The 26,458-nt window shown below is 51.7% G+C and overlaps 1 protein-coding gene across 1 annotated transcript in view; it reads right to left on the minus strand.

Moving 5' to 3' along the window:
* Window positions 1-5,675: 5,675 nt before the first annotated feature.
* Window positions 5,676-26,458, minus strand: part of CREBBP (CREB binding protein) — a 120,846-nt gene continuing 100,063 nt past the window's right edge. Inside the window, exons 20-31 of the mRNA XM_027961580.3 lie at window positions 22,673-22,753; window positions 21,099-21,155; window positions 18,677-18,754; window positions 18,286-18,353; window positions 14,156-14,306; window positions 13,674-13,820; window positions 12,948-13,061; window positions 12,234-12,399; window positions 11,765-11,932; window positions 10,083-10,244; window positions 9,656-9,937; window positions 5,676-8,882 (exon numbers count right to left, since the gene is read on the minus strand). Of these exons, the coding sequence (XP_027817381.1) occupies window positions 6,753-8,882; window positions 9,656-9,937; window positions 10,083-10,244; window positions 11,765-11,932; window positions 12,234-12,399; window positions 12,948-13,061; window positions 13,674-13,820; window positions 14,156-14,306; window positions 18,286-18,353; window positions 18,677-18,754; window positions 21,099-21,155; window positions 22,673-22,753 (3,604 nt within the window). The 3' untranslated portion in view covers window positions 5,676-6,752. The remainder of the gene's footprint in view (window positions 8,883-9,655; window positions 9,938-10,082; window positions 10,245-11,764; window positions 11,933-12,233; window positions 12,400-12,947; window positions 13,062-13,673; window positions 13,821-14,155; window positions 14,307-18,285; window positions 18,354-18,676; window positions 18,755-21,098; window positions 21,156-22,672; window positions 22,754-26,458) is intronic.

The following is a 26,458-nucleotide window of genomic DNA, read 5'->3' on the forward strand; positions in this document are numbered from 1 at the left end:
GCCGGGGGCGGGGGAGAGGCGGGGCTTTCTCCGGGCGCGGCGCGGTGACGTCACGGCGCGCGCCCGGCTGCCCGTCCGCCGCCCGCGCTGGCGGGTGGGCGGGGCCCTCTGTGGCTCGGGCGCGGCCGGCCCGCGCGGGGACAGTCGGGCCTGGGGGCGGGACCCCCACGACCTTGTGTCACGTTGTCAAGGGCGACGGCCGTGCGCGCGGGGCCGCCCGCGCACTAGCCCGCCAACCGGGCCTCCGTATGTGCGTCCCAGAAACCCGGTGCAGATATTCGCACCCACCGCGAACACCGTGAAAAGGCAGCTCCGGGGCAGAAGCAGTTAACATCTTCGGGGTCTTTGTCCCCGGCCTCTGGTCCAGACCGCTGGAAGTCAGTCTCTTCCATCCAAGTCAGGCCAGATAGCCAAAAAGAGTGAAAAAGGAGAATTTCAGGCTTGGCTTGCTTACACCAAAACTCTGGAGCCAAGGCCCACCAGGAAAACTGGGCTTATGCATTCCTTCCAATTCTCTTGCTCTCCTGGAGGTGAATTTGGTTGCGGATTTGGACCGCCAGGGTCACAGAGCTCCAAGCTATGTAAAACTCAGATTCTCTGGTAACACCTGAAGTGGGGCTCAGGCGGCCCCCTGATGACTGAGGTACACTGAAGAGGGGTAAATAACTGCACAGAAACGAGTTGAGATTGTGACAGGATCTGCAAAGGACAGGAGCTGGGAGAGTGTCTTCCAGTGGGGCCTGGACGTAGCTGAGGCCGCGCAGAAGGGGATGTGACAGGGAATACTCACACGAGGAAGGTGTCAAGCATGATTGCCAAGTTCCAGGCTTAAGCAGCTGAGAAGGGGAACTATGAAGATGTTGGCCCATCTGGATGGAAGAGCCGGAGGTTGCTCACCTGGAGACCCCAGCAGCCTCCTCACTGACACCATACCCCGCCCCCCACCACCCCACCTCCGCCCCCGCCCCCATTCTCTGCACAGCCACAGATGGTAGACTCCTCAATCTGGGCACTCCAAGGATTTCCCTGCACATATCAATTCCAAACTCCTCCCTCAGCCTCAGTCCTGCATAACCTGACCCCTGCCTGATCCCTCCCTCACTACACTCCAGACACAGAGCTAGTCCCAGACATAGGGTTCCCAGGAAGTCACTGAACTGAGGGATCTCAGCCTCACATTTCATGTGTTGTTCACTCCACTCAGGAAACCGTCTCTGATAAGTGCTGACACATTGGTCGATGGGGCAATGTATCTAGCCTGGGGAGCCCTCTTATTACAAAAAGAGGAAGTGGTATTTAGCAAAGGGAGGAGGGAAACCTAGGCTTCAGTTGGGGGTGGGGGTGGGCCGGCCTCTGCCAAGACATGGGGGACCCAGGGCAAAGTTATTAGGTTCCAGACACACCTACCAGGGCCCTCTGTCCTCTCTTGGCCTGTGACCTTCAGAGATATACCCTCAGTCACAGATTTTGTGATACTGAGTCCCCTGGTAACCCAGGGACCTGTGGCTTTTTAAGTGCTCAGGGATCCAAGCCAGTCTTGAGGAGGTCATGATCAGATTTCAGGCCCTACGCGAATAAGAAAAATGGAAGAAGGAAAATAATGAGTAGAAGCAGAAGTACTTGAGTTGCATTGATGGAGACCGGTGGGGAGTCGCTTGGGGAGAGCAGAGAGAGAAATGGAGGGAGTGGTAGGCAGAGGGAGACCCCTCGATCTCTCTCCGTCATTGTGGCCACTGTGAGGCTGCTCATTCCTTCGCAGAAGTCACTGCCTTCCCCTAGAGGTAAGCTGAGGGCCATGAAAGATGCCCACTGCATTTTTATTCAATACAATAGCCAAGTGAGAGCAACCCAAGTGTCCACTGATGGATGAATGGGTAAACAAAACATGCTCTATACGTACAGTGGAATATTATTTAGACAAGAAGGAAATTCTGACATACACTCCCATCCACCAGTAAGAATCAAGATGCTAGCAAGATCCCGGATAATCTATCTGCACGCACGTTAAGCTTGAGAAGGAAGCACTGTCCCTCCGGACACACGGCAATAGAGGATCGTGTGCTTCTTCAACAGTGGAACAGCCTGCGATCCTCGACCTGACAGAGACCAACTGGACCCGTCTTTGAGCCTTGCCTCACTTGTTGCTGGTCAGAAGCCAATCAATAAACGTTTCCTGAGTGGACAGACCAGTGCTTCTCAACATCAGCTGGAGGCAGCAGGCATGCTCATTCCTGGGGGAAAGGGGCTGCGGCTCGATGCCACCCACTGCCCGCTTCCCACGTGAGGACCCCTCCTCCTCACCCAGAAAACCACAGCTCAGAACTCAAGTATCTGGAGGGCAGGGAACAGTGAGAAACGGCCCCGCAGGAACCCGAGAGTCCCCAGTGCTCTCGATGGTGGAGACCTCACTCTCACGGTGATCCCATTTCTGGCAGCTGAGCTCCTGTCAGCTCTGAGTGCCTCTTGAGTGGCCCCGCTGGCCCCCTGCTCTTTTCTCTACATCTCTTGGCTTTGGGAGCGCAGCTGCAGTGTTGGCATCTGGTCCCCAGGACTCTCCTCCGTGCAGTGGCAAGAGGCAGCCCTCTTCTGTGGCCTTACCCCTAGGCTTCTGTGGCTCCAACCCTGTGCCCAGGTGTGAGGGGAGCCTGAGTGGGCTCAAAGGACCCCACAGGCCCCTTGCCACCCTTTCCGGGAGTATCCTCTCTGGACAGTTTCCTGAATGACCTGTGGGACGCAGGGCCCTCAACTCACTTGCAACATTCCCTAAATATCACCACCTTCCTTGAGGATGCTTTATTGGATCCATATCATTGATCTGCTTATATATCACCACTATAAAGAGCTTACAAGCCATGGGGACCCATGATCAGACATCAAACCCCTTTCCACACCTAAGCGCTGTCTAGGCATCAGGTGGGAGGTAGGTTGGGGGTCATCTACACCGGGAACTGGAAGCTGTGGCACTACCATTGACTAGCAGTCATCATTTCTTCTCTGGTGCCAAAGTAGCCACATGGTCCTTTGTGAGGACCTGTGACCACCTACCAGTCAGTGATGTTCAAGAGGCTATGCTGTACCACAGTGCCCGTTTTGCCAGGGTACCCCAGAGTGGGCTCACACCGAACCTGTGGAATAGGAGGGGCGGGGTGGGGGGGGCGGTCATGGGACGATTCTCAAGGCTGGAAAAGCTCCTTTCCAGCACAAGGCATGAGTCTGACTGGGGCTCATGTCCACCCTGGGTGCTCATGAATTCAGGCCAGATGCTGCCTCTGTTCTCCCACCTTACAGAGGGGTGGACACACACCTAAATAGCATTTGCTACCTTTCACGAGGCTGGGAAGGCAGAAGGGCTTGCTCACGGCCAAGGGAACTCCCACCCGAGGTCTCTTCCTGACCCCCTGACACCTGCACCGCTTCCTCAGGGTGTTCTGTCAGTGCCCTTTGAATCCTTCAGTTTAGTGAAGTAATTTCAGTCACAATCTAGTCACCAGATCCAAGTCCATCCTCTGTATAGAGGGGAGCACTCCCTGGTCACCACTGCACCACCAGCTCCTTGTCAGTTTCTCAGCCTTGTCTGCGTCAGCCTGGGTGCTACACTCATGTTAGTATCTAACGACTGACCAGTTCCCATGCTCTTGACTGAGTAACAGTGTGGCTCCGTGATCCCAGGCGGACACTGACCCCAGCCCCACCCGCTTATGCATATACACACAGCGTCTACTTCCCAACACTGGCCTTGGGTCAAGGGCTTCCTGGCTGCCCCCTTCACTCAGTTTTGCTTTTTCAGGGTAGCTTTCTTTGGCCATGCTGCACAGCTTGCAGTTTCTTAGTTCCCTAACCAGGGATCAAACGTGTGCCCCCTGCAGTGGACATGGGGAGCCCTAACCACTGACCAGGCAATTGCTAAAAGTAGCTTATTTTCTCATGTAGTTCTAAAAGCATATTTTGGCTCAAATGAAATTTTTGGTTCCACTTAATGGCAATCAAAAGAAAGTTATATGTCTTCAGCCGGAGATATTAGAAGGCTCTTCACCATTTGTTACCCAGACACTGCAGCCAACTCCTGTTTTTAACATGCTCAATTCTCAGAAACATAAACACATGACTAGACAAAATCAACTGAACCCCTATATCTTATGAGTGGCTGCTAAGCTAATTCTCAGGGTCATTAGCCAACTGGAACCATCTTTGAATCCAAGCAGTTTTACCAGCTTTTATTATAAACACCAACACATTTCAAGTTTCCTCTTTTTGATCACAAATATAGGGCTTTCATCTTCTTTTAAGTAGACAGCATGTGAGATACCGTGTCAGGGCTCCCCAGCTCACACAGAAACTTCCTTGCGCCAAATGCCGGGTTAGCATCCGGACCACACCCTCGGCTGCATCCTTTGGCAACAAGATTGCATGGGACTTCCAAGAGGATGAGGTTGGTACAGAGCTTGGGACTCCAGGATGACCTAAGAGACTTCCCACTGGCCAGGTTAACGGGCTGTGCAGCTGGAGTGTGGGCCTGAAGCTGCTTCTCCAGGGCCCAGAAGGCCCACACTTCTTGTGTGAACACAGACAGCCCAGGGTGCTCTTATTGCTGCAAAAGGCAACCAGGGAGAGGGGCTGGAGCAGGGATGGCACGTGGCCTTGGGTCTGGCCTTGTTTCTTTCTGGCGATGGGTGGGGCTGGATGGTGGCGAAGATGGTAGTCTGAAATCTTACCTGACTAGATCTACAATATTAGAACAAGATTCAAAGCTCTGTGTCACAACTCATTTCTTAACAGAGTTTCCTCAAATTTACATTCTCAACTCACATTATTTTGGAAATATTTCTATGAATTCAAGGCCAAAAGGAGAGCTATTTGGGCCATGATTTCCAAGTTGAACATCACGACCCTAGACCTAGACCCCCGCGGTTGGAGGCTGAGGGAATGGGAGGCAGGACTCTACTGGCCTGTGCCCTGGGAGGGACTATGCAGACCAGGGAAGGAACTTCAGCTCTCCTGCTGGTGGTCCTCTTCTGAGATGTCATTTCTACAGCGCTCAGGACCTTGCGTGTCAGCCCCTCAGTAAGGACCCCTGGAACTGGAGCAGAGATAGGGGAAGGACCGGGTGGTGGCCAAGTGCAAGCGTCGCTCAAAGCTGGAGGCCTCTTCTCATCACGGCGGGGCTGGCAGTCAGTGCTCTGCACCGTGCCCCCGGCGGCCCACAGAGCAGCCCCTCAGGTGGGCAGGGGCAGGCCGGCGCTGCGTCTGCCCAGCCCAGCCCAGCCCAGGGGTCGGTGATGGTGTCCTCCCTTGCTGAGCCAGGGTGAGGGGCGGGCCGCGGACTCCCTCCAGTCCCCAGGACACCCTCTGCAGGAGCTCTGGGACTGGCAGGCAGGAACTGGGGTGCGGTGGGGGTCAGGGTGGCTGGGACGGGGAGTGGACGGGAGAACAAAGTGCTGCTTCAGGCCCACTGGTGCCCCCGGCTCTGGCTGGGGCTCTTCTGCTGGCAGCCAAGCAGGACCTGCGCGGCCCCGGCCGAGCCCGGCTGCCCCCCCACAGCTGGCAGGACCACAGCCCCCGCCTCTCCTCCGTGAGCAAACAGAACCATGTCTTACAAAGAACAGACTCCAAAAATATATATAAATAAATAAAAACCTTAAACATTCTTACAGGAATCTTAAAGAACAGAATACATGTTAAAAACTTCAGTAATTTATATCAATTTTAAGCGGTAGTTTATATACAATGGGGGGAAAAAAAAACACATGCATAGTCCAAATACAATGTTGAAAACAGCATTTTCATAACAAAAGACCCCGAACACGAAGTGTTAATACCATGTACATGAATTCAAGGACCACCCTTCTTTTTGTCTGTTGCACACAGTTTATTTAACAATATGATATAAGAAATGAGTTGGTGCTTTACCATTCTATACAGTGATTGGATCTTCTTGAATTTTCTTATTTATAGTAATTATAGCGCTTGCATGATTTACACGAGAATTGCTTTTCCTCATTTCAAGTTTCACATAGAAGAAAGAAAAGAATGCTTCTTCTCTATTAACATTAGCATGGTCTAAGAGAGTGATCATCCCTATTTTTTGTCTAAAACCAGTTTTATCAGAGAAACAAAGCAACAATTTCTACATCTGCAAGACAAGAGTTTGGCTTAAGCCAGTATGTATAGATAGACGTGTGTGTGGGTGTGTACGTGTGTGCACGCAGGAGCCAATCCCTAGCGTCCAGGGTAATACTTGGAGACGCCCACAGAGTTCACTATAGAAAAAAATCTTCCCGCAACGTCTGAAAGTTACCGGGATACATTATAAGCTTGCATTATTTCAGGAATCAGTTTCTGAATATTATTTTTTTCTTCTCACTTTTAAACATAAATGTTTAAAGTCTTGAAAATACAAATAAAAAATATGAATATAATGAACTTGTTTTTCCCGTTAAAAAAAGGCATGAGTCACCAGCAATGACGACAAAAGAATCCAAACAAAACCCCCCTCCCCCCAAAACAAAAAACAAAAACGAAAAAACAAAAACAAAAAGAGAGAGAAGAGAGAGAGAGAGACCAGATATTTAAATCAACTGGTTTTTAACAAAAAAATATATTCTTTGTATTGTTTCTTTAAACAGCAATCTACCCTTCCATGGCTTGGAAGTAGCAGTTCCATCTAGGAATAAAAAGAGCCCAGATGCCTGGATTTCAGTACAAAAAGTCCAAGAACATGAAAGGGGGGGAAAAAAAGTGATGCTCTCACAATGCTACAAACCCTCCACAAACTTTTCTAGGGTGTCTCCCGTGGTGTCGCCGACCAGGGACAGCTCACTGGACAACGCACTCCGGTTAGGGGTGTTCAGCTGCGGGAGCATTGCACTCTGTTCGGGGTTCCCCAAGTGTCCCTGATCTATGGAGCTGGCCATGGTGACTGCGAGTCCTGGGTGGGGGGAGCCAGTCTGGGGCGAGACGTGGTGCGGTGAAGGCTGGGGCTGTATCCGTGGCGACGGGCTGGAATGTGGAGGCTGGGACTGGGGCCGCGGAGACTGGACAGGGGCCGGAGACCGCACCTGGCTACTAAGGGACGTGGCCATTTGCTGGCCGGGGAGGTGCGAGGCCTGAGGCTGTCCTGAGAGCATGTGCTGCTGGGGGCTCATGGGGTTCGGCTGGCCTGGGGACCCCATCTGCTGTTTCATCTGCTGCTGCTGCAGAATCCGCTGCTGCAGGGCCTGCTGGATGTTGGGGGTGCTGTCTGCGCCCAGCCCAGGCTGCCCCATCTGGCCGAGCTGCCCCATCGGAGCTGCCATCGGGCCCATGGCGCTGCCCTGCATGGGGAGGTGCTGCTGCACCCGCTGCTGCGGCATGGCAGGGGGGTAGCCCGCGGGGCCCGGGGGCTGTGGGAACTGGCCGTGCCCTGCCATGCCCCCAGCCATGCCGGCGCCGCCCTGCTGCTGCTGCTGCTGCTGCTGCTGCTGTTGTTGCTGCTGCTGCTGCAGGAGCTGCCTCCTCAGCATCTCTCGGTACTGCGGGTTCATACTTGCCATGCTGGGGTTGTGGCCTGCGTTCATGATGTTCAGGGCCTGGCCCTGGGGGTTCAGGCCGCCCATGGCCTGCTGCTGCGGAGGCACGCCAGGCCGTGGCCCGCTGGCTTGCATGGCGTTCAGGTTCTGCAGGCCGGGCTGCTGGTGCAGGCCGGGCTGGGCCTGGAGGCCGGGCTGTGGCTGCAGGCCGGGCTGGCTGGCCACGTACTTGGCCGTGCGCTGTTTGATGAAAGCTGCCATCAGCTGAGGGTTGGACTTGAGGATGTTGAGCACCTGCTGCTGCTGCTGCGGGGAGCTGGGCGACTTCAGGGTCCGCAGCAGGTCCTGGAGGGCACCGGGTGAGATGCTCCGGGGCGGCTGCACGCCGGACATCCGGGGCCCGGCCACGGCCGGCTGGGCCTGCATGGACATCACGGGCCGGGGCATGCCCGGCATCGGCTGCTGCTGGGGGATGGGTGCCTGCTGCCACTGCCCGGCCGGCAGGGTGGGCACGACGGGCCCGCTGACCTGGCTGGGCCGGGGCACGTTCAGGCCCACGGGGGCCATCTGGCTAACTGGGGTCACCATGCCCGTGCGCCCCGGGGGCATGCCGTTGTTGATGTTCACCCGGTACAGGTGCTGCTGCTGCTGGGCCTCCCGCTCGATCTGCCGGGCAGCCTCCACCGCCGCGGGTGGGGGCTGGGCGGGGGGCGGCGGGGCTGGCACCTGGTTGGTGGGCTTCCCGGTGGACACCGTCGTGGGTGGCTGAGTCCGGGTCACGCTGGGGAAGCCGGCTGGTGACATGCTCACAGGCGAGGGCTGGGGCTGGGCGGGGGGCTGCGGCGTCTGGGGCGTGCTGGGCTGCTGCGTGGGGGTCCCGGGCGGCGCTGAGGTAGGGGAAGGCAGGCTCTGCTGAGGCACGTTGCGGGTGTTCATGGTGGCCATCCGCCGGCGCATGAGCTGGGCCTGCTGCAGGCGGTGCTGGATCTGCTGCTGGCGGAGCTTGTGTTTGATGTTGAGGCAGAAGGGCACGGGGCACTTGTTTTCTTGGCAGTGTTTGGCGTGGTAGCAGCAGAGGGCGATGAGCTGCTTGCACACCGGGCAGCCGCCGTTGGTCTTGCGCTTACAGCCCTTGGTGTGCTGCACCACCCGCTTCATCTTCTGGCAGGACGGCAGTGAGCAGTTGGCGTTGCGGCACTGGCAGGCGTGCACCAGCGACTGGATGCAGCGCTGGATGCTCAGGCGCCGCGACTCCTGGGGGCTCTTGGACTGCGGCTCGCCTTGGCTGCCGCCCTCGTCGTCCAGGCCCAGCCCCCACTTCACCATCTTGTGGGTGTGGCTCTTCGTGTTGTAGCAGTTGATGCAGAGGTCGTAGTCCTGTGGGCAAGGACAGGGGACGAGTCAGCATGCAGCTGCAACCAGCAGCCCCTGCACCCAGTCCCTCAATGAGAGGCTCAAAGATGCCGAACACGTCTGCTCCCCAGAGCCTCCCTCCCGGGAACACCTGCACCCCAGAAAGCTCCGGAGGCCACTGCCCTGGCCACTCTCTCTTTTGGTGGTCCCTGTGCCCCCTGCTGGCCCACACCGTGGCGGACTCCCTGAGTGTCCCTGAGGTGTCTCCAGAGCTCTGCAGGGCAGCTCAGGGGCACTGGGGCTGAGACCTCCACAAGAGTAAGGCTCCCAGCATCCTCGGCCTCCTGGCAAGGGCAGAGCTGGGGTCACCGCAAGTGTAACCAGGACCCGCTGTGCTCTCCCGTCTAGGTCCCCGCCCTGCGCCAAGAGGCCTGCTTATGTCCGAGACACTGGGCTGGTGCTAATGAAATGGAGAATAAAATAACGTGGTGTCCTGTGAGCGTCTCCTCACCCTGGAAAGGTGGGCACAAACACAGTCTCTGAGGGAAGCTCACCGACTGACCCCCACTCCAGGACATGTGGCCTGGACTAGGTCCCAGGCTGAACCCTGAGGGGACCGTGGCATGGGCACACGGCAGGAACCCCTCCACATCCAGGCCTCTCGTGTAAACCCAAAACAATCTCAAAACCAACAATGGACTGGTGCACAGATAAGCCTTCCTCATCTGGTCCTTCTCCCCCTGGAAGAAGTCGACTATGAGCCCCAGGCAGCACATGCGCAGCCTGGGAGCACTCACCTCGCACACGGTGCAGTGCCAGCGCGTCTCCACGTGGTGCTTGCACTCGTTGCAGGTGTAGACGAAGCGGTCCTGGCCCTGGGTGTGCAGCTCCACCAGCATGCACAGCGTGGACCACTTGGAGCGCCGCAAGGAGGAGAACTCCCAGTGCTTGTCCCGGGCCAGTGTGAGGAAGGCATCCCGCCCATCCATGAGGTCACAGCTGAGCAGGGGGTCGGGGTCGACGATGGGGGGCAGCGTGTTGATGACGGGCCCAGCGTGGAGGTGGATCACAAAGAAGACCTGGGGGTGCGGGAAGAGCCATGTCAGCCCCGTGAAGGGAAGGACCGAGCCCGCCTCCCGCCGTCACCGGGGCTGAGCACGGCTCTGAGCAGCACCTGGTGTTGCCCCGCTCAGTGCCCAGCCACCCCTCCCTGCCGGCCCCCACCTCTTTGTGCTTCTCCATGGTGGCGTAGAGTTTCTGGGACAGGTCGTTGGACACATTGGGCATGCTGGGCTTCTTCTTGTTGGCGCGGCTGATGCTGCTTTTATTCTTGTTGGTTTTCTTGTTGTTCTTTTTCTTGGCGTTCTTGCTGTCGCCCTGGCTGCCCTGCAACAAGACGCATGGCTGTCGGCCCCACCCTGCCCCTTGCTCCATGCTCGGCAGGCACCAGGCTGCCAGCTCCTGGCTGCGGGGGCTCCAGGGAGCCGGGCTGAGGCAGGTGACCGCCAAGCGGACTGCAACCTGCCTGCTCAAAGGCCACGAACACTGCTGCCTTCAGAGTAAGTGCTGAGAGGAAGGTGACGTGGGTGGATGTGGACCCAGTGGGCATGGTGGTGACCAGCGCAGCCTCCCAGCACCTCCAGACCTAAATCACCCGATCTTCCAGGCCCACGGGTTCTGCCTCCAGGGAGGCCTGGCAAAATTTTGGCAGGCCGAGGACGATGAACACAGCTCCTTGGGGCCCACCTGTGATATGAGAGCTCATCACATCCTCACCCAGGCATTCTCCATTCTGGAAGGGGCTGGGGTGGCTGTGTTCCAAAGAGGACACGCCCTAAAGCACACAAGGCGGCCAGAAGCAGCCGCAGACACGAACCCCCAGCCCGAGGCTCCAGATGCAGCTCCTCAGGCTGCCCTAGACCCCGGGGCCCCAGAGCCGCGCAGTCAGCAACCAGCAGCCTCTCGAGATGAGGGGGTCCCACAGCCAGTTCATGGTCATCCCCCAAGAGTGCTCCATGTCTACCTCCCCTCAGAGAGGCCGTAACACTGACTCAGCTCTGAGGCCCAGACCTAGCAGGTGGCCTTCAAACAGAACTGTCCTCACGTGCCCTAAATTTAGGGTTGTTAGTCTTCTATGTTTCTCACTGCTGACGGCTTCACGTCCAACTAAACCACCATCAGCTCTTACCTGAGCATCTGAAACACGGCACATGTGCTCCCAGCTCGGACTCTGACACCTTCCTTTCCCTGCTGGAGGCCCTTCCCCTGGATCTCCTGGGCTCCTCTCCCCAGTCTCTGCTCACATACCACCTCCCCAGACGAGGCCCCCTGAAAGCCCCCATCCACCTTCCCTTTGTCTCCCCCACCACCTCAGGGTGCACCACGAATGCGCCAGTTCTCCTGCTTCTCACTAGTTCCCACTGTAGCCCTCAGGATGGTGCCTGTACACGGTGGGTGTTTAGAGCGACCCAAGCGAGGGCACAAATGCACAAGTGCCCAGTGGAGAGCAAGGAGCGGTTTGTAACAGAGCAAGTGAATGAGGCCTGCAAATAAGAGTCTCCTCAAGTCAGTGTTAAAGTGAACGGACTGCTTCCTGACCACAACTCCCGTCTACACCCCTGCCCGTCTCTCCCGGGCTCCCTGCAGGATGCTCTCCTCTCATCATTCCATTTTTCAGACCTGGCTGTCCTGCCCAGAGAAGCCAGAGCGAGGGCCCCTGTCCACCTAGGAGGTCATGCGTCTCTGCGGAGCTGGGCAGCACGGCTGGACTGCGGCCCAGGGCCAGGCAGGCCCCGTGGTGGCTGATCACGCAGTGAGGCTGTGCGGAAACACCACCGCGGATGAGGCAGGCCCCCTCCTGAGGACCCGGGCGCCGAAGGCAGCCCCAGCACGTGGCCCGGCATTACCTCCGTGGTCTCACTGGCCGCGGTGCTCTCCTCCTTCTTTCTTTCCTCCTCCTCCTGCTCCAGCTCCTTAATGCTCTCCTCCAGCACGTTAGGCCAGAAGTCCCCCTCAAAGTAGGGCAGCTCCTTGGCGCTGGTGAGCCTGTCTTCAGTTGCTTGTTTCAAAATGTCCTAGAGAATGACCGAGTGCAGCAGTGAGACAAGGGGGCCTGAGCAACATTCTGGGGAGGAAGGGGCTCTGGGCCACAATGCGGGGGACGACCGCATGGCCTCAGAGGCCATGTCACCTCTGTTCTCAAGCTGCCGTCTGTGAATCTCCACAGACGGCAGAGAAGTTGCCTCTACGTTTATGCTTGAAAAAATTTTTTAATTTTTGCTTTACATTTCTCCTAAAGTGGCTATTAACTCTAACCCATGTGAGCACAGAGAAAGACATGTGAAGCTGCCCTGCCCCCTCCCCAGGCACGCGCACCTTGTAGTCATGGATGATGCGCTCGGCGAAGGCCTTGTCCAGCATCTTCTTATACCACTCCTGCAGGCGCTTCGGCTTGGGGATTTTTTGATCAGGGGGGTGGCAGTGGAAGATGTAGTCATCTCCTTCACTCGGGGGACAGGCCCAGATGTGCCCTGTCACGTACCTGCAGGACACACACAACTCAGATGGAAGCAGGGAGTAAAACATCCCTGCCTTCCAGGGGTAACGGCGAGGCACAGGTACCAAAGCAGGGACAGAAGTGACTGCCCAGGAGAGCACCACAAAGGAGATCAGCTGGGGACAGGGGTCCAACAGGGATGAACAGCAAATGGGCACAGGGGCCTTGTGGGAGTGGGAGTGGGGCGTGAGAGCACTCTGAAACCGTTGCGGTGATGGCTCTATCACTTGCTGAGGTTACTAGAAATCACTGAAGTGTACAAATGAAACAGGTGAATTGTATGATATGTAAAATATGCCTCCACAAAGTGTTAAAAACAGACTAGAATGCGAGAACACAGAAGGCAGGGAAAGCCCCAGCCCCACATGGCCCAAGACGACGTCAGGAAGGGTTGTCTCTGAATCTAAGGACACCAAAATAAAAACACAGAAAACCTTAAAAAACAAAAACTTTTGTTATTTCACAAAATAAATGCCCCAGTGAAAATTAAAAACAGAGTTTTATTAGTTCTGGATAATCTGAATTCAACTCACCCCAATTTCTTCACATACTCTAAATATCCAATAAGGATCTCATGGTAAACGGCTGTTCGGAGGCATCGGGGTCGGAAGAAATGAATACTGTCCAGATAAGATATATACACACGCCTGGGGGGAGCGGGCAGGGAGAAATTAATCAGAAGTTCAGGTTATCTCCCAAAGGTGAAACCAAACACCAGCATCCAAAGAAAGCTCTAGAAATAAACTGCTCTGATAGCATCTACACTGGCCACAAACAAGACATGAGAAAATCACCACCACCAACCTCTGCTACCAATCGATAGAATGGAATCCCATCTCACCCCTGAACTAGGCAGCAACATCCTCTCTCACCGTGAGGACGACAGGGTGAGACCAGGACCACTAGCAAAAACCACTTCTGATTCCCATGCACCCAGATTCCTGACTGAACAGGAAGCAACTCTTGGCAGAGGTGAGATGTTTTCACAGGTCCATCAATGAGCACTCAGGCCCGGCAGCAGTCCCCACCCCTTCTCCATACATTTACCTGCCCCAGGCGGGACAGGGGCCACAGCAAGATCAGGGTCAGAACCCATGTACTCAACACAGAACAGTCATCAAAACCCTTCTCTTCTCACTGGCTTAGGGGAAAACCAAACTAACTTGTTTGGTTGCTGAAGTGGTTCTCCAGGATGTTGAGAGTCCTGGTCACTGACACAGCACAGGGCACACACGCATCAGAAAGGGGCTGAGGATTACCTTGTGTTTGGTGGGGGGCAGTCAGAGCCGTACTCCTGGACATGCATCCCAAAGAAGCACACGTCCACCCCATCAATCTCCTCAAAGGCAAAGAGTGCTTTGGTTCTGTACGGGAAAGACTCCGACATCTCCCCAGAATCCACAAACCTGGAACAAAGAACCTTCTGTTTGCATGCATCACCGTTTACACAGACAAGACTTGCTGTTCTGACCCATGTGGTGCAGGCGAACTGCAGGTGGGGTCGCCCCTTTGGACCACTGGCCCAGGCAGTTCAGAGCTGCACCCCCATTCTCTGTGACAGCCTCACTCGGACAGGAATTTCACCTTCCCTGAAGACTGTGGGACGCTGAGAGAAGGGTGGCTACATGCTAATTGATGAAAAGCTCTCAAATTATGCTTGCCAGACTCTAAAGCCTTGCCAGAAAGCGGGGCTCTGGTTAACCAGGCAGGGTGCCCACTGGGACAATGTCTGCACACGAACCGTGACTTCATCCCTGGCTTGACCTCCACCGTCTTGTCTGAGCTGGCCACCACACGGACAAACACCTCCCCGGCTTCGGGGTGATTCTGTCGCCGCAAAAACTTGTTGACTCGGTCTTCCAGGTGATTTCCCAACCGTGTGGTTTGTAGTCCTGCAAAATCCAGAAGAGGCAGATGAGAGGGCTCAGGAAGGGCCGAGGCTACAGAATCCATGTTTTCTTTCCAGGGTAGTTGATATTTTAAGGACTGACATTCTCCAAATACAGAAGGGATCTCATGAGATCCTATGAGGTGAGCATTTTACGAGAGAAAGGTGAACCCTGGAGTCTCAGACACTCCACACACTGGAAACTGCTATCAAATGCCCCAAATTTCCATCTTGTTCCAAGTCTAAGGGGCAGAAGAGCCACAAAGGTGGACCCAAATCTGAAAGAAGACGGGCTCCAGGGTTAAGCAGGGGAGCAGGCATGAGGAGGCTACATAGGGTCCACCTGCCACCTGCCCCAGGTGCCCAGGTCCTGGTGACACCAGGCTCTGCCCTGGCTGTGCCCATATGGCTGCTCAGGGTCTCAGCTGTGCCCTGAGGCTGGTTCCCACTCTGGAAGAACTCTTAACAGAAAAGAAAAGCCTGAGGCTGCTCTCCTTGGAAGGCAGGCTGGCACGAATGCCCCTTCCTGCCCAGCTCCGAGGGGTGTCCCGCTGCTGAATCTAAGATGACCGAGCCAGTCCAGTCCTGCGAGGGCTCTGAAGCTGGGCAGCAGGAGCCGCTGCCCCAGGATGCAGACTGGCCAGGCCCCTTTCCTGGTGGCCTCCATCCCCCATTCCTCCTGCACCCTCCCTCTCCCAGGAGTGGCCCCTGTGATAAGAGCTACACAGCACGTAACTACACACACAGTTCATGGCAGAAAAAAGCTGTGCATGTGCAGAAAGAAACTGGAGGGGAAAACTGCAAAAAGGTCGACAGTGACTGTGTATAAGATGGCTTGAATTTATATTTATAATTACATGGCTTGATTCCTTACTGAGGTTAAGAAATATCTGCAAAATTTAGACTTTCTAAGTTCAGTCTCTCTGCAATAAACACACCAATGGTGGAGTTTTGGGGTATATAAATTGTACCTCAATGAAAGTGATTTAAAGAAAAAAAATTAACAATGGCAATGAAATAAAAACCCCATTAAAAGTATAAACTTCTGCACCCCCACTCCCGTGACTGCCCATGGCTTCTCAGCCATCCTGAGAAACATGGAATTAGGTGCAAAGGGCTCACAACCACCTCGTCTATCTTTGTGAAGACCCTGAAGAAAACCCTCTCATTCTCACCCCCAAGTGCTCCCATGCATGTGGCTGCTGAGCAGGTTTTGTTCCCTCAGGAGGTGGCTTCAGTCTAGGAAGGGAGGGCAGCTGAGACGGCCACCCAGTCCTGCCATAGGGCCCACCCCCTTCCCTCATGAGATCGCGGCTGCATGCACCATGACTCCCTGACAATGCACAGGAGTAAATCCTCAAACATTCCTGTGGGAGACGTGGGTCAAAGTGGGACTGCTGGGTCTGGAAACGGACATTTTAAACCGTACCCAATCATGCACATGCCTGTCAGCCGCACATGATGGAGGCCTCATATTTCCCTTTATGTGATCAAACACTTCAGCCTGTGCTTTCTGACCTCTGGGTTGCATCTTTCTTAGGACGGATTTCCATAACCGAACACAGTAAGAACACTCTGACGCTGACCTCCAAAGCAGTTGAAGTTGTTACTTTTTGTGCTTTTAACCAGCCGAGTGGAGGAAGGTGGGGAGGTGGTTTTGGTCAGTTGTTAGCATCACATGAGCTGACCAGCAGCTGGAAGGTATTTTCAATGCAGTCGTCCCACCGCATCCATAGGATACTGACAGGTTCCGGGAATCTCACAGACACCAAAACCCAAAGGCACTCAAGTTCCTTACATAAAATGGGGCAGGACAGACGGCCCCTGCGCCCCTGTACCAAGTCAGTGCAGATACCCAGGAGGCAACTTCTCTCTTGTGTCTGACAGATGCTTGCAAAGATGATGCTAATTCATGCTCAAATCAAAAACCAAGGGGAGACGCTGCACTTCTAAGGTCCTTTTCTGTAAGTCAATGTTCTACACCAATGTTTTAGAGGTCCACATACTCTCTGCCATTCTCTGGGCTCTAGGGTGGGGGTGGGGGCTGGGCCAGCTCTCAGGTTCCCCGGTCCCGCCTCACCCCTCCACCTCTCTATCTTCAGGCTGCAACTGCTCTTCTGTTGAGAACTAGCTCTCCTAGCAATTTCTGTTTTGGTCAGTGAGGCTCTGGCCCAGGAAAGTGATTCTAAGTTGCTGACTACTTTAGTGACATCACTCGGAACGAATCCTTTAAAGCATGAGTCCTCATCTGCACCCCCTGCCCAGGACATCTGGTAACGTACGGAGACATTTCTGATGGCCACTGTTCATGGGGTGGGGAGGGGAAGCAGTGGCATTTAGTGGGCAGCTGCTGCTAAATCCACCTGCAATGCAGGAGACCCGGGTTCGATTCCTGGTTCAGGAAGATCCTCTGGCGAAGGGAACGGCTACCCACTCTGTTATTCTTACCTGGAGAATCCCATGGACACGGGACCCTGGTAGGCTATGACTCATGGGGTTGCAAAGAGTCGGAGAAGACTGAGGGACTAAGCACACTGCTACTAAAATTCTACAAACGCTAGCCCCTGTAACAAAGATTTTTCTGGCCCAAATGTCAGTACAGAAACCCCGATCTAAAGAAAGCTATTACAACAGCTGGTGGTTTCATCAATGTTTCAAAAGGCTTGACAAGAGTTTAAGTGACCGGATAAGTGGACTTTGGGAATGACACAGTCTGAACTTGAGCCAATACCGATCTGGAGAGCTTCTGAGGGGCTTCCTTCTTGCCTGCCACCCCTCTCTCCCACTCGCTGACCCCCGCAACATCCCATCTCTCTTCTACTCTCGTCAGCCCGGCTCTGGCCGAGGACTCCAAGCAGCGTGCTGGCTGCCAGTCCTGCTGGAGAGAAGTGAGAGCAGCCAGGAGTCTGGGGGCAGGTTGAGCTCTGAAGGCACTGCTGCAGGGGCTTTTCTTTTCCCCCTTTTAAAATTAACTAATTACTTTTTTCAGTTTCACTGGGTCTCCATTGCTGCATGCAGGCGTTCTCTAGCTGTGCCGCATGGTGGTTACTCTTGAGTTGCGGCGTGAGAGCTTCTCATTGTGGTGGCTTCTCTCGTTGCAGAGTACGGGCTCTGGGGTGTGCCGGCTTCAGCAGCTGCAGTGTGCGGGCTCAGTAACTGGCTCCCAGGCTCCAGAGTGCAAGCTCAGTAGTGCCACCTGGGCTTAGGTGCCCCAAGGTGTGTGGGATTTTCCCAGACCAGGGATTGAACCCATGTCCTCTGCATTGGCAGGTGGATTCTTATCCACTGGGCCACCAGGGAAGTCCTTCAGACTTTTCTTATTCAGGTTTGCTGCTGACTCAGCAGAAGGATGGCTGGGAACGTCAAGCTACAGAAGGTGGCCCCAGCACTCGAGAGCCGAGCTAACGAAGGTGACACGCCATACACTTAGGAACAGTTTACTCCTATAGCGACAGGGCGCTCCACGCAGACACCGATGTGGCACACCCACGCAAGCCTTGGGCAGCCCAGCTCCGGCCGGCCCTGTGATGCTGGCTGACTCCCAAGGGCCCCAGAGGGTCACCCATCACAACAGCGGGGCCCACGCCCACTGGTGGGCGTATAGACACCTGTGCACGTACCCAGGGCTGAGTGTGCCCGTCACCAAAGGAGGTGTGTCCGTGCATTACTTCTAAGTTTCCTGAGAAGGATCTGATGACATTTTCTCAGAAGTCACAAAGTTTACTATATAACTAAGTTTCTAAACTTCCATCTAAAACACAGTCTGATCATAAAGCTGACTTTCACATAAAGATTAAGCTAAATGACTCTCTTCAAGGGTAAGATAAGAAAAATACAAGTATTAGAAAACAAAGCCACAGAAAAAGACCCGGGACAAGCAAGCCCTGAAGCCATGTGTTAGAGGAACCAAAGGAAGATTGGGAAGATATAGAACATGTTTCTAAAACGTACAGACCAGGAACAGAAACCCTTCCACGACTTACTCTTAGCACTGAATTTATTTTCTTTTCGAGTTCTGCCCGTTTTCTTCAAGCAGTTGTCGCATACAAAGCTGCAAAAAAATAATGGGTGTGATCCGATTATATAAAATAGTATATGTTGCCAAACTAGTGAAATGCAGCATTAAAATACTTTGCTGGCAATTTACATCACATCATTATACAAAAGTGAAGAGGCAGACTGCTTTGATTCTACAATTCCTAAAGCACACAAACACTTAAGACTTAAATTTAGAACCAACAGCCATCCCTCTAATTGCTGGATCCTTGCTGGTGACGTCAAGAGGCACAGCAGCCGCCAGTGCCCTCCCCTCCACTCTGTGTAGAGTGCTCTCCCTTTCCTGGAGTCTCAGGAAATCACCAGGAAGTTACTCACCCTGAAGGCCAGATGATGTCGTAGTGGAGAACACAAATCTGATGCATCTTCCGGCCACACTCCTTGCAGTCAACAAAACTAGAAGACAAAGAAGTGCCCTGTCACACATGGAACCGCACAATGGAGCCTGAGTGCTGTGCTCACACCTTGTCGCCATGAGGACTTCAAGACTCCTCGGCATTCACGTGTCTCTTGGCTGACTCGGCCATACTTGAAACACGCATCAGTAGGATGTGTTCTACAGGAAAAGCTGACTTTTTCCCCTTCTTTGTACCAATGCCTCATTCCTCTCTTCCCCTCATCTCTTTTGTAACCAGAAACGAAAACTTACTTCTAAAAACTGCTATGAGAAAGGCCTATCTTACAGGTCACATTTTCAAGGCCCGTGCTTGCTCCAGACGACTACAAATGCCTAAATGGACTCCAGCAGCAGAGAACAGCGCTGTCAGTGTTACAAGCTCCTGTTCTTCGCCTCGCACAGGAAACGTCTGCTCTGACTCAGTCACCAGGGTGGGAAATGATGGCCTTTGTTCAAGGAAACACTGCAGAGGTCGGGATTCACCTCATCGCCTGCCCTCCTCACCCGGACCCTATCTCCTCAGCTAGGAATCTTCATCGCCAAACAAGCTTAAAGGTGAAAGCCTGTTTTTTCGGCCGTGCCCTTAGGGCCACGACGACTCACACCCTGTGGAGGCTGAAGGGGCCAGTGAGCACCACACTCCTGCAGGCCGTCTGGGGCCCCAGCTCCTCCTCCCCGCCTAGGTACTGGGCCCAGAGACCTGAGGCATGCTCTCACACCACCGCTCGCGGCCTGGCCCAGGCCCACCCTTTGCCCCTGCTGAGAACGAGCCTTCGACCACAGATCAAACCTAACCCAGCTTCTCTGTCCCTGCTCTGCTGAAGGAAAGCTGGACACCCAGAGGCAAAGTGGGCAGCATGACAGCGGCCTCATCTGCTGTCCCCGAGCGCTCTTCCCAGGCCCACCCCCCCATGTGGTCCTTTAAAACCTCTGCAGCCACACCAAAAGTCAGGCACCAGGGAACCCAGCACCCCTGCCTCCTTGTGCCGGGGGCGCCACCCACGCTCCCTGCACCGCTGCTGGTGCCCCAGGCCCCTTCCCTGCTCTGTGTCTGCAACGATCTGCCCACCCCCACCCATGCCCCCTCCAGGTGAGTGTCACCTTCTCCAGGATGCCACTCTGCCTGGGCCAGGACCCCTCCCTCTGGACCACCTTAGTGCCTCCTGCTCCCTGTGCTACCATCCGTCTGTCCTACTAGAAGACACATGGCTGCAGGCCAGGCCCCCTTTATTCATCTGTGTCTTCCCCACTGTCTGGTACCTACTACTCAACATAAAGTATTCTGCAGTTGGAAAGTTAATATAGAAACAAACACAACATTGGAAATCAACTATACTCCAATATAAAGTAAACATTTTTCACAGAGACGGGAAGCCAGCTCTTCATGCACCAGGCGCTCTGCGAACTGTTCATTGTGCCCTGCCTCACTGCTCCCTGCTCAACCCCCACCAGCATGGCTGGCAGGAGAGACTGAGGCAGCTCTGACACAGAGTGATGTCTGTGTTCTTGCTGGAAGCTGAGCCTAGGTAGGGCAGGACCTGCTTCTCAGCTCTGGATGCACCACGGCCACAATTATCAAATGCCTAGCAGGGCTGCAGCCTCTGCTCACCAAGTGGCCCTGGATGGGCACTCACCATGGGGACAGAACAAAACAGGTGTCTCCACACACTGGGATGCCCTCAGGACTTGGCTTTGGGGACCTGGGAGGTGCCACAGCACAGGAGCTCTGAGGCCTCTTTAAGGGGTTATTATAAAGCAAACTTTACAAACTGAGTGTTCTCACTGATCATTGAAGACAATGACCTTTGAAAACATACCATACCAAAGATGGTGGCAAGCACAAGTGGATTGGCCAAAAAGTTGTTTTGGATTTTTCTGTAACATCATATGGAAAAACTGAACAAACTTTTTGGCCAATCCAACACAACACCGGGCTTCCCATTATTTATTTTTTACAATTGGTTTCTTAGACTTTCTCTAAAAATTCCCTTTAAGTGATACTAGGACCCCTTTACCAAATATTATCTTTAGTCTCTAAAGATTCACACTAAATGGCTTCTTAAAGACAATGATGACCAAGTTATTACAGAGGTTCTAACAGAACCAAAACATCCACCTACTCGTTTCACTGGTAAAATTCAGCAGCTGGACAGCATGCTACAGACACACATCTTTTGCATGAGTTAAAAAAGAACCCGCATTTGGAGTAAATCCACACAGAAAGTTCCACCCAGGGCAATATGTTTATTTCAGTCTCTTCTACAGCAACCCAATCACATGGAGGAACTTTCCTGATCTGAAAGTTAAAACCTAAAAGTCAGAAAGAAATAGCTGTATACTCACGGTTCAGGATCTAAGGTATCATTTTTCTTCTTTTCAAACTGATCCTTTGAAATTGTCCTTATTTGGGGGGGGAAGAGGAAAAATGTTAATTAACTAAATTTTATCTGTTGTGTATACACTATAGGGTCTCTGGAATATTATCCTATAACTAGTTCTTCACATTAGAAAGTAAATGATGGTCAGCAGAACTCTCAAGCAGATGCAATGATGGCATGAACATATAAAATTTAATTCCACAGAAAGCACCACCATTTTTTTTTCTTCCTTCAAATATTTCCTCAAAATGCTCATCAACACTTATTACAAGATTTAAGTAAGGTCAGTCAAAATATGGTGGGAAAATTATGTTCAGACTCAAACCTGCTAATTCCCAGTCAAATATATATGGTGGATGGCTACTGAATCTGACCAAGACTGGTGTAACCAATTCTTCCAATTACAATGTTCCTTCAGCATGTACTTGGGGGATGTTTTACTTATTCTCCAAGGGCTGAGTGTTTCATTTCTATTGTCCTTTTGTTGTGATCAGTGTATATGTGAATTACTTGATTCGCAGAATAATACAATCCAATTATTAATCACACAACTGGACTGAAGAATTAGATGACGGGGGTAGAAAGAGAAACTGAGTAAGTAGAATTTCTGACATTTTGGTTTATATATCTTATGGGTGCCTATGGTCTGTTCTGCACTTGGATAAAGTAAACTTGAGCTGCAGAGTAAATGTCACTGGAACAGTGCTGGAAACCCCTTCACTGGGAAGCCTCTTGCCTGTGGGGGCAGCTGTGCCAGCAGACTTCTCTGGGTGGCAGGGCTTAGGGCAGAGTCAGGAGGAGAGAGAGGCACAGTGCTGGCAGTCCTGGGTGGCTGTGGTGGCTGGCAGGTCTGGATGGCCCCTTGACCATCCAACTTGAGGATCTGGTTCTGCTTTTTTTCTCACTACATTCTGGACACCTTTCTACTCCATCAGAGGATAAGCATCAGGCAGGAAATGGTGAACTCAGGGAGGGAATGAATGAACTAACTCACACCTATCTGTGCTGGAGCCGTGAGCAGGTGTCCAGCCTCCAGCGAGGAAGGAGATACATGTACTCGCTGGGGTCTCCCCCCCTGGCTTCTGTTACCTCTGCAACTTCAAGGACAGAGGCTTCAGGGGAAGATCAACTAAATGCTGGAGACGGGGTATGCACACAAGACTGACTTTTGCTACTGCCAGTTCTGTGACTAGAATTATCTGGTTTCTTAGATATAAAGGAAATTTTACAATCCCCCCAAATAGAAGTTGACAGCCACTGGGAAAAAGTAAGTGCTTTGGAAGAAGAGATATAGAGCAAGGTTACAAGAGGCCCTGGGACTCAACGGGGGCTACAGCATCAAGGTCCTGGGTGGAGGGAAGGACGTGGGCCTGGCACTGCGATTCAGCCACACTGTAAAGTATGAATGTGGGTACAGTTACTATGAAAAATACACGACAGAGAAGTCACAGCGGCAGTGGTGCTTCCCTTTTAGTCGTGGACAAGAGGAAAACAACAATCCAGGGTCACCCCCAAGAGAAATGACAGGACGGTACTTACGTCTGGGGTTGTGAAGGGTCGTCACCCAGGGTAACATTCTCCCCCTGGATCTCTGTGAAACACTTCTCACAGAAGTGATACCTGTCAGCAAGAAGGCCATACTTGGGTGAACTGGTCCATCATAACACACAGCCACCCAAGCAACGAAGCCACCAATCAGAGCAGGGCAGATCACCACGACGAAGGGGGGGCGTTGTTGGTTGATTGATGGGTCAGTGAGGACAATGAAAGGAACAGGGGCAGGTGGGGAAGGGCAGGATTAGAGAACAGGGGAGGGAACAAATAGCACAGACATAAAGGTAAGACGCAAACACCAAGACAACACAGAGCAGAAAGCCAAGGCAAAGCATTGATTAGCATTCGGTCTCATTGCATACATCCCAGGCCATCATCACTAACAACGGGCTCATTCAGCTCCAAAATGCAAATATTTTCAAGGAATTGGTAATACTAGAATTGCAAGGAGCCTACATTTAGGAGTTTGGATTTTGTTCTTACTTAGAGAAAACCAAATGTAACTCCAGGGTTTGAGATGGAAAAAATTTACCTTGAACAAAACAGTCTGACAAAAGTCCTTAAAAGAGCAATTTAAACTGAAATAGTTTTATTTTTCAAAATGGGAAATTTATGCTTGACAGCAATTCATAGATTTTATTTCCGATATTAAGCCAGATCTTTAAAGGTATGAAAATGCTGAGCACCCAGAACTGGTTTTAATTTTCTCCTGTTATTTTTCTCATGTTACTCACTTAGTTAATTGAGTTACAATAGAAATGAAACCAAATCCATACTCTAGACAAACACTTAACAGAAATGCAATCGGGGGTCAAAGACTTTCCAGCCATTTATCAGTAAGAATATACAGAGAACAAACTATGATATATTGTATAAGCAATACAATATATGTAAATCCATGAACAATCTTAAAATTCAATTCTATGCTTTGACTTTAAACTTTTTGGTACTGGAACCAATCATTCATCGATCTGAGATACTCAATGATTGCTCTGACTTGGGAACAATCCAAGTTAAGCAAATTTAAAGTTAATCTTTAAAGCACAATCTGCATTTGAGAAATTATCCATCACCCCAATTTCTTATAACATAGAGCCTGGGCTCAAGGTACCAAATAAGATTAGTTTAAATAAAAACTATTAAATGTTTGGAAAGGACACAAATGAGAAATCAACAAAAATGCATGTGATGCTGCAAAAAACAAGATGGGCACAGAGGAATACCGCAGAAGTAAACAAGCCGAATGAGATGAACTGCACAAGCAAAAAGGATGAATATATGGTAGCAACGGCAGCACAATAAGATGCGGTTTTAGTGCTCAAAAGTACATCTACAAGATGCCAAGAGGATTAGTGTTAAAGACACTGTGACGAGACTGGAGCGCCACACGGAACCACACAGGCAGGAGGAGATGTAGCAGCTTGCAGCCACACACACAGCCACACATGCGCACACGCACACACACGTGTAGCTACAAATGACTGAGGTTCAGGCCACTGCCTGGCCAGTTTGTCTCCATTACCACTAAAACAGATCCCCACAAGTTCTAATCCTAACCTTAATTAAACACATTGAGTGAGCATTGCTGTCTGCCATATTTCACTGACTAAACACATACAGTGAATTAAAAGTATAAAACTTTAGCATGCACGCATTTCAAATTATCCAATTTTTCAGACTGTTGATGAACATGACAGATTCACTGTGTGTAGCAACTGGGAGTTTCCTGCTAGGACCAGTTTATTCAGAACTAATTCAATTAACAAAGTCTGCCAAGATTAAAAACTGACCAGGAATAAATAGACTAACACTGCTGTTTTCAAAAACTATGTATCTCGTATCTCTTTCCCTGAATGAACTATAGTAATATTCTGGCTATTCACTACTTTGTAAATATTTTTACAGAGCCTTGAAATCATGTAATAAAAGGAATTTTCATGAGTAGGAGGGCATGATCCTAACTGGCAAGAAAGAATTAAAGTATAGATACTGTAAACCAATTAATCAGCAATCAGAACAATATGCAACAATGTTATCTCTTCAAAGCCAAACTGCGACCCTTTTAAAATGAATGAGTGTTCCAATTCATTATGAGCAAACATCCGGCTATTGTGGGCTAGCTTGAAGAGGACTATTGAACACATTTTGAAATGAAATTGCCACAATAATTACACGTGAGTCTAAATGGTTTTAAAATCCTGGACAACTCACTGCTTTTATTCAAGCAGGACATGACACCTAGCAACATCTACAGAACAGGAATCATAAACCCATAATTTCCACTGGAGGAAACTGGCCCAGAACAGAGCATGGGTGGCTGAATGGCAGCCCCCGGGTGGCTGTAGAAACCTACGCTGTCTGCGTATAACTAACTCCCACCCCTAAGAACCTCAGGGTCAGAAACTGGAAGGGACAGAGTGCCTGTCCAAGAGCCAGGGTGGAGATGCTGGAGAATCAAACTTCCTCAGGTGGATGGGGAGAGGACGGGGGAAGGGCCTGGGCCTCCCTGGAGCACCCTTCTGAGATGACGACAGCCCACAGAGGGGGCATAGCCACCCATCTGGTCCAGCAGGTAGGAGCCACTTCGGGAATCAGCAGGTGGCAGATGTTAATGCCAGCCTGCCCCATCTTTATTCACCCTGGAAATACATAATGGTTCTTTCCAGCCGTAAGAGCCTAGATGACCTTCTGCCTGACATGAAGGAAGCAGTCTGATGAATATGGAACTGTAAAGGAGAAATGCCTCACAGGATCTGATGACGATGTGCATCTGGGTACCTGAAGTTGGCAAGTGTCACTGCACAGTTTGTCGGTAAGGGTAGCTGAATGTATGGAGTAAATTTTCAAATGCAGATTGTTTTAAGTACCATATAAGTATACACAAATAACTGGGATAATAGATATCTATTCTCCTCTATCAGTAATAACTGGAAAAATCTATAGAATGGTTTTCCCAACATGACTTACTTGAAATATTTCGAAGTATGGCAACAAGTGAAAATGTAACCATACACTAGCTTATATATTAGTTTCACTTGTTTAAACGGTTCATAGAATTTCCTATTCTAAGTGCTCAACAGTTTAGAACTATAAATGCCAAAACATTATTCAAAAGAACACCACAGCGTTCTCTTTAACAGTCAAGGCTAAGAATAAAAATGGAAGCAGTTGAAATGCCCATCACAGAACTAGACCACTGCTTTCAGATTCACAACACAGTGTCGCTTCCATTTCCGTATTCCAGGAAGCACACCTTTTGAGATTCAGCTGAGCAGTGGTATGCTCACACTCTTAAAATGTCTTTTATGTAAAAAGAACTCCTTTATTTATGTTTCTACTCTTAAGGAAAAGACATCACTTTTGTTCAGTAAAATTAAATCCTACACAGAAATCTAACTGGACATTTCAAAACTTTCAAAAGAATCCTTCCATCAACACCGCCCTCTGAGGGGGCAGTAGTAGATGCTGATGCTACCTGTCCTATTGAACTACAACTGCTCTCCACTTAAATACGGCCAAAGTCTGTGCAACTCAGCAAAGGTGGGGGCCAAAGGACCCAGGAACAGTGAAGCCCACAAGGAAAAGGCCCCAAACTGGAGAGATGGTGGTAAGTACTCTGCTGTCTGCTTTTCCTTCTGGACTTAATTAGTGGGGGCATTTTTCAGAGTTAATTTTAACCTATTTCCTTAAGATTTCATGACTTTGCTTTGTCTGGCGCCTATCAGTTCCCAAAGTGAGTTCCTACTCATTGTCTCATTGGAGACTGACAGC

Source organism: Ovis aries, chromosome 24, assembly GCF_016772045.2.
Source record: "Ovis aries strain OAR_USU_Benz2616 breed Rambouillet chromosome 24, ARS-UI_Ramb_v3.0, whole genome shotgun sequence".
Lineage (NCBI taxonomy): Eukaryota > Metazoa > Chordata > Mammalia > Artiodactyla > Bovidae > Ovis > Ovis aries.